This window comes from Mirounga leonina, unplaced genomic scaffold (assembly GCF_011800145.1).
Source record: "Mirounga leonina isolate KUSES-001 unplaced genomic scaffold, KU_Mleo_1.0 Mir_128, whole genome shotgun sequence".
NCBI lineage: Eukaryota > Metazoa > Chordata > Mammalia > Carnivora > Phocidae > Mirounga > Mirounga leonina.
In genome coordinates, this window is record NW_023270320.1 from 15,116,878 (window position 1) to 15,125,388 (window position 8,511).

The window sequence follows — 8,511 nt, forward strand, 5'->3', positions numbered from 1 at the left end:
ATCCCAGGGTCCTGGGATCGAGCCCTGCATTGGGCTCTCTGCTCAGCAGTATGCCTGCTTCTCCCTCTCCCACTCCCCCTGCTTGTGTTCCTGCTCTTGCTATCTCTCTCTGTGAAATAAATAAAATAAAATCTTTAAAAAAAAAAAAAGAAAGAAAGAAAATCTTCACAGGTTGTATCTTCATAATAGAGTCAGGAGGGGGCGCCTGAGTGGCTCAGTCGGTTAAGCGTCTGCCTTGGGCTCAGGTCATGATCCCAGGGTCCTGGGATCGAGTCCCACATTGGGCTCCCTGCTCAGCAGGAAGCCTGCTTCTCTCTCTCTCCCACTCCCCCTGCTTGTGTTCCCTCTCTCACTGTGTCTCTGTCAAAAAAATAAATAAAATCTTTAAAAAAAAAAAAATAGAGTCAGGAGGAAATGAGGTAAAATTTTTTGTCACAAGTTATCATGCAGACAATCTAAAAGGGATAAAAGTACATGTGTGCTCTTTTGAAAGCAGTGAAACTCTATTTTAAAGCAAAGAGGAGGAATTTTGCCTAAAGAGAAAAAGGATACAGGGGGACCCAGAAACAATAACAGTTTTCATCTATTGTCAATTATTGCATTATTGTCAATTTTTTTCTTAATGCCTGGCAATTGAACTGTCTATCAAAAATATGCATGCTTGGGGCGCCTGGGTGGCTCAGTTGGTTAAGCCACTGCCTTCGGCTCAGGTCATGATCCTGGAGTCCTGGGATCGAGTCCCGCATCGGGCTCCCTGCTCAGCGGGGGGTTCTGCTTCTCCCTCTGACCCTCCCCCGTCTCATGCTCTCTCTCTCTCTCATTCTCTCTCTCAAATAAATAAATAAAATCTTTGGGAAAAAAAAATATGCATGCTTTTCTGGATTGAAAGGTCATTCTTACCCCATGCCCCAAGTCGAAATAAAGTGATTTGTTTTGCAAAAAATTACTAAAAACTGAGTATGTATACATCTCATTGAAGACAGACACACACACACACAGAGTTGCCTAAGCTGCATTGTTTTCTCATTCAATATACAGTTAAACATAACACATACTATCATTCTGCATACCTTTAGAAACTAAAAGAGAAAAAAATATTTCCTGGTAGGTGATTTTTTTAAATTACCTGGTTTCAAAGAAACCCTCTTTATAAAAATAACACAGACAGAATAATATATATCTCCAATCTCATTAATAAGATATAATTAAGCATCAACTAAATGATCAACCAAAAAAATTTAAAACATATTTAGTATAAGATAGCTGCTCCTATACATTGTTGGTAGATTGTCAAAACATTCAGACTTCAACTCAGCAATCTTAGTTTATCATCTAAGAGACTCTCAGAAATAATCAGAGTTGCACATATTCACTTTAAGAATGTAAATTATAGCTTTTATCTGAGTATATGGTAGGATTACAGACGACTGTTAATTTTTCAGTGTTTTCAAGACTTTCTGGGATGAACGTGTACTACTTTTAAATTTTTAAAAAGTTATTTTTATTTACCTGGTTTCAAGCTTGAATTCTGAAAGTTTAGCTCTGAGTTCTTCCTTACTCATTCTATTAATGCATCCGTTTGTAATAGCAATCTCTTTGTAAACTGGGTCACTGAAATCACTTGCACTGGAGGTAATGAACTTAGATCCTTTTGTTTCTTGGCCATCGAATCTACATCGTTGCTTTTTCTACCAAAAAAAAGATATAGCTTATAATTAATACAAACATCTTAAAGATTCAAACTCCTGAGGCCTACTCATGCTACATGTTCAGTGAAAAGTACATAGAAAGAAGAAAGACGTGTTTCCAATATAATTTACCCTGCTGTTCTGAGTCATGAAATTTCTTAAAGGAAATGAAGCTAAGTAAAAATTGTACTGGTGTTGGGAGCACTTCAAAACAGAGCCCCTGCTGACCATTTACTAGCAGCATGACCTTGGATAGTTACTTATTAATGCCTCTGATCTTCAGTTTCCTTATCTATAAAATAAAGAATAATAACTGTTCCAAGTGGCATTTAGTATTTGGTAATGGTAAATAGTATTTAAACAAGGTTATTATAGGGGTGCCTGCGTGGCTCAGTTGGCTAAGCATCTGGCTTCAGTTCAGGTCATGATCTCAGGGTCCTGGGATGCAGCCCTGTGTCCTGCTCCCTGCTCAGTGGGGAGTCTGCTTGTCCCTCTCACTCTGCCCCACCCCTGCCCACTCAAGCTCTCTTTCTCTATAATAAATAAAATCTTAAAAAAAGTTTTTTTAAATAAACAGGTTATTTTAAGGATTAAATGAGATTATGTGTATCCGCTCCCAACACCATACCCCACTGTGGCAATTAATGGGATCTTTATTACCATCATAGACTATAGAACCAACGTTTTCACAAATGACATTCTGAAATTTACAAACTCATTTTTAAATGACCTTTTACAACATTATGCATGTAAAAGTCAGTGACTTCCTGAGAATTTTTTTTTTTAAGATTTTATTTATTTGAGAGAGAGAGAGAAATCGCAAGCATGTGTGAGAAGGGTAGGGGTAGAAAGAGAGAGAATCTCAGGCAAAGTCCCCGCAGAGCACAGAGCCTGACTTGGGGCTTGATCCCATGACCATGAGATCACGACCTGAGCCAAAATCAAGAGTCGGACACTTGACCGACTGAGCCACATAGGTGTTCCCTGAGAATTTTTTAACCTGACTTCATTTCACTAAGTTAACAGAAACTGCCCAATATAAAAACAAAATGGACTAGATAGAAATCTAGTTCAAAACTTCCTAGAACCCAAAGCAAAGGAAATGTATTCAGTTTTAAAACACACAATTTCTAAAACTCACATTTGTAACAATTATTCAGAAGAACTACAGTTACTGTATTATAAATCTTTATTCTTTCCTTAAAATCTATGTTGAGAAAAAACATGACTCAACTGTAATCAGTCCACAGGTAGTCCAAAATTATTAATATGCTAAATATCAGAGTTCCATTTATAAGTTAATTATTTTCCAAATGCAATGTCACAAACATTAGGTATGTTCCAGAATTTTCTTTTCTTTTTAAGATTTATTTATTTATTTATTTATTTATTTATTTGACAGAGAGAGAGACACAGCGAGAGAGGGAATACAAGCCTGGGGAGTGGGAGAGGGAGAAGCAGGTTTCCCGCCCAGCAGGGAGCCTGATGCAGGGCCCAATCCCAGGACCCTGCAATCACGACCTGAGCCGAAGTGCAGGCGCTTAACGACTGAGCCACCCAGGCGCCCCATTCCAGAATTTTCAAAAAGACTTTGGAACTTACCATCAATCCACATTAAAATTTGTTAACTTAAGTCATAATTTACCACACTGTCCCCATGTGAACTTTAATGACAGATGAAGAAGGAATAACCATGGACAGGCCAAAGTCCCTGACTTTACACTAATCCTAATGGTTCAGCAACTGTTTCTCATTCAAAGCTCAATTTAATACAACACACATTTACTAGAAATGCAATGCTAGGTATTGTGCTAGAGTACTCAAGAATTACTCCTATCTCCTCAGAGGAAGAGATCAGCAATCCCAATATGTGAACTGTCCATAATAAACTGAAGAGTAACTGTATTAAAGATCCTTGCTGACAAATGTTTTAAAAAGTTTATTACGCTGATCTTTGACTAAAGCTAAGGAAATAACTACCTTTCAATAATACTTTCAATTTATAATGCCTTAAAAAGAAAAACCATCCACCATAAAAAATAATGAAGCCAGGGGCTCTGAGAGCAAAAGCGAAGAATAGTGTAAGGTGAATTCAGCAATGGAGGCAGGAGCCAGGTCCTGCAGGACGGCAAACTGAAGACTAGGAAGGGGAGAAACCCAGTCAGGTTTATGTTATTAAGATTATTCTAGCTGCTATGTGGAGCCCTAACTGTAGATGCAAGAACAAGAGCAAGGTACCCATTCTATGAAGTGCTCAGAATACGTTACTGAAATGAAATGATCAATTTTTACAATCTGCAGCGCTAGGCAACAATAATTTGTATCTGCCAAATAAAATGAATAAATAAGTTTTAAGACCGTCTTCACAATTTTGCTCTGTGACTCGGATCTACCAATAGGTGTCAAAATCATTACGGAAAATAAGTCATACGATAGGTCTGTATGAAATAGTAGCAAATGGGCAAAAAGCTCCAACTAACAGGCACAACCACCTTCTGTTAAGGCTGGGAGGTAATGGGCTTCGGGTCTTAAGAAATGACATACCTAGAGCATAATGGTGCGCTTTTTAAAACATAACCTACCAATCACCTATAAGGGCTAGACAGAATGACTAGAGCAACAGTGTGCACAGAATATTTGGAGCAGAATTCCCACCAGAACTTGTAAAACCACAGTTCACACACTTCTCTTCTTGACTATTTCCTCACATCCAGAGGGTAATTAGGGCGAGAGGGGGCTGCGTGACAACCAAGGCACCGGAGCTGGGGACAGGGGAAGCGGCCGGGGCTGGGGTCGAGGGGCACGCAGGCTGAGGTTTGTGCGGAACACCCTAAGAGACAGGTCTGGAAGGGCTGGGCACCGACGGCCGGGCGCGGGCGGACTCACCTCGGGATTCGGATGCTGCGGCTCCTCCCCACACTCCGACCCGGGAGACTCCAGCCGCGCGGCAGCCACGGCCTCGCTGCCAGGCTGTTCGCTCCGCTCGTGCTCCATGCCGGCTGTCACGTAAGAAGACAGTTGCTGGAGCCCGACCCTCGCTCACTCTCACTCGGCCAAGACCGAAAGGCTCGCCTTTCTCCGTTGAAAAATTACCGGGCTCGCGTTCCCGCGGCGGCGGCCACACAAACTCGAGCGGACACCTCCCACTTCCGGGAGCGTGTGGCGTCCACACGCCGCGCAGGCGCAGTGAGCGGGCGCGGGCGGAACGCTATCGCGTCTGGCGACCCCGGAGGGAGGACGGAGGTGAGGAAGGCGCGCGCGGGAGAAGATGGGTGTTGGCGTCTCCGCGCGGTGAGCGCGCGAGCGTCCTGTTGCCCTTACGCACGAGTCTGGCCCCGTCCCTGGAAGATACCACCAGAGCACACGATCTCATCACCATATTTTCTAAGGAGAGAAACGAGGCGTACCGTGGAGAGAGGTGAACTTCAACCGTGACGAATAACATCTGTAAAACAGTCTGCATTTTCCATGAGGAGTTTAACGTCTGCTTCTGGAGGAAAGAAAATGGGACTGGACTTACTAAAAACTAAGCAAAATACGTGAAGACAGCTGTTTTCAGACATTGGGCTACAGGCAGTTCTGGACTGTTGGGCCTGAAAGAGAACAAGCAAACAAGATGAGCCTTACATGGCTTTCTGCCCAAAGTCACTTTCCAGTTTGAGGTGCAGGGAAGGGGAACTCCGAAAGAGACCTAGAGTTTCACTAGGAAGACAGAGGTCTTACTGAGTTGAAAAGACATGGCGTGGAGTTTAGGGAATTTGGGGAGGCCAAGCTGGTCGGAATTTATGAGTTGGAGTTCATGGAGAAAGAGCTTCAGGATCTACGTAGGAATACCCTTGAATCTTTAGCTGAATGAAAATCCGTGGACAGGTCACGTGAAATTCCACAAGGCCCAGAAGGAGCAATTATGAGGAGCAGTGAGCCAAGCAATTCTCAAAGCTCACACAGGACTAGGACTCGTTCGAGTTCCCCACAGCCAGGGTGGAGAAACTGTGGAATATGCGGAATATGCTATAGAGACCCCAGAAGTGTCATGCCTTAGTTGTGAGGTAAACTAGCCTTAGACTCTGGAGTCTAGAGTAAAAGCTGTTGTAGACCCTTCAAGACCTTAAAGTCCCCAAAGGATCGCACTGGTCAGTAACTCACCTGACTGCCTACCAGAACAAGAGACTACAACAAAACTCAGGACTCAACAACATCAAGTTGAAAATACCAGGCATCCACCAGTTAAAAATGAATAGACATGCCAAGTAAGTAGGAAAATATATCAAAATAGATCAGACAGGCAACAGAGACATCTTCAGAGGTGACACAAATGGTGGCAGTAACAGGCAAAGACTTTAAGCATCTACTCTAATGTACTCAATATGCTCAATGATTTAAAGGGGGAAAATGATGGGAGAGAAAAGAGATTTTTTCTTTAAAGCAAATAGAATTTCTGGAGATGAAAATTATATTATCTGAAATTTTAAGCTTCTGTGACCTTTGGGACAATATAAAAAAAAATTTTTTTTGTAAGAGGACTTCAGCTGCCTCCATTTTGACCTCAAACTTTCTAATTAAGTTCTTCTCTCCTGCTTATCTCTTAACTTTGGCAGAAAACCCTGAGGGCAAATTATTCCCTGGTGGGAACTGAAACTACCCCCTCAAGCAATAAGGACTGCCTTGAGCCAGCAAGACCCCACCCATGATTGACCCGAGACTACGGTTGACTTGACTTTCGTTGCCCACCTGTGTATACTCACCCACCTTTGTCCCACATTTTCCCTACATAAACCTAGAAGTATTTTCAGCACTTTGAAGCATCTTTGAGATGCTAGTCCACTATCTTCCCAGTGTTGGCCTCACTGAAATAAATTTCCTTCTTGTTTTACCACGACTAGTTTCTCTGCCTTTGGATTTTGTCAGTGGTGAGTGGCCTGACCTGGTCTCTTTGGGACTACCCCTTAGAGCCAGGTGCTGATAAATATAAAGAATACACCAGGCCACATCATAATCACACTGGTAAAAACAGTAATAAAGAGAAAATACTTAAAAGCAGCTAGAGGGAAAAAGGCATAGAGCATAATAAGAATTTTTATAAACTTCTCATTAGAAACTGCAAACCAAAAGTAATGAAATGGTAACTTTAAAGTGCAAAAACAAAACCAACCAAACTTTTTCTGACAAGCCAGGAAAGCCACATCCTGAAGTAGTCGTCCCAGCTGACTTGCAGACCTGTGAGGAAGAAAAACAAATGCTTTTTGTAAGCCACTGGGGTGGTTTGTTATTAAGCATTATTATAAAAATAGTTAAAGTACAGGATCATTTCAAGTCACATGGCCTTGGGTGAAGACAAAATTCCCTAACAGAGAAAGGGACACAATTGGAAGTCTACCACAAATGTTTTACTTCTGATATCACCGGCTTCCTCCATAGTGGACTGTATGTTTTCCCTCATAACTATAGATTTACCTTTGTGTTTACAAGCTGAGGTTTATAGACTCAGAAACTATAAAGATTTCTAAGATACAACTGAACCAATACTCTCTTTTTGCCAGATTTAGTCATTTTCTCTTTAGATTATGACTTTGAGTCTTGACACACAACTGCAGAAATTGATGAAAATTACTAATCCCATCTCTCTGTCACCTAGAAAATGCTTTTTCTCTCAAAGGAGAAGAAAATGATCCAGTAAACACATGTCAGGATCCACATTACATTAACATTAATAAGCACTAGTTAACTGTTCCACTTGAACTTTTTGGTATATCATTGTCAACTGTTAAGTAAAGAAGATTCACCATCAAGGAGTAATAATTTATCTACATTGCAAATTAGGTGCTTATACCTTAAAAAAATTGCCTGTATGTATGGGAATAGGATACAATAACCATTCATTTATTCAACAAATATTTATTGAGAACCTTTAAATGCTAGGAATGAGCATTGAACAAAATAACAAAAACTCTTTGCCCTAGTGGAGTTTACATTCAAGAAGTGGAATTAGACAATAAACAAAAGAAATGAGTACAATGTTTACACTATGGAGAAAAATTAAGCAGGTAAGTGGAATAGGAGGTGTCCTTGGGGTGGGGGGCAGGAGGTGGTTGCAATTTTAAATAGAGTGGTTATGGGAGGTTTCTCTGATGATGTACTATTTGAGCAAAGACCTGAAGAAGGTGAGGAATGAAGGAGTGAACTGTGAGGATATCGGGTAAGAGAATTTCAAGCAGAACAAGTAACAAGAGGCCTGAGCTGAGAATGTGCCTGGAATGATCAAGAAATATCACAGTGTCCCATACTTTTCTTTGATTGTATGATATCCACATGTAGGAGACACAGATGTTTTTATTTTTTTTTTTTTAAGATTTTATTTATTCATGAGAGACAGAGAGAGAGGTAGAGGGAGAAGCAGGCTCTCCACAGAGCAGGGAGCCCGATGCGGGACTCGATCCAAGGACCCTGGGATCATGACCTGAGCCGAAGGCAGATGCTTAACCAACTGAGCCACCCAGGCATCCCCACACTGATGTTTTTAAATGTTGACTTTGCTGTTACTTTCCACATGACACTGAGGGAGAAATGTCAATGACCCTCGTGCCTTCTGCCTAAGAAGGTATGTGCCCTAGTTAGCTAAGGAAGAAAGCCTCCCTGAATGTTTGAGGTATGGCACAAGCCTGAAAGAGAGGTTTAGAGTTGCTTATTCTCTTATTAACCCCAGGAAAAAAATGTACCTGCTCCTGGATTAACCCACTGTCAGTGATAGATAGGTATTGATAGATAGTGGAGTTTGTAAATTGTTCTAGGCTGAACTAAATATGTGAGCTTTGCAGAATTAAAT

The 8,511-nt window shown here is 41.3% G+C and overlaps 1 protein-coding gene across 2 annotated transcripts in view; it reads right to left on the reverse strand.

Moving 5' to 3' along the window:
* Positions 1-5,015, reverse strand: part of ERI1 (exoribonuclease 1) — a 25,814-nt gene extending 20,799 nt beyond the window's left edge. The window contains exons 1-2 of one of the 2 annotated variants that reach the window (XM_035004111.1): positions 4,575-5,007; positions 1,510-1,688 (exon numbers count right to left, since the gene is read on the reverse strand). In XM_035004111.1, coding sequence (XP_034860002.1) covers positions 1,510-1,688; positions 4,575-4,682 — 287 coding nt within the window. In that variant the 5' untranslated portion in view covers positions 4,683-5,007. Of the gene's footprint in view, positions 1-1,509; positions 1,689-4,574 lie in introns of both variants that reach the window. The other variant, XM_035004113.1, reaches the window with a different exon arrangement.
* Between the last annotated feature and the right edge of the window lie 3,496 nt (positions 5,016-8,511).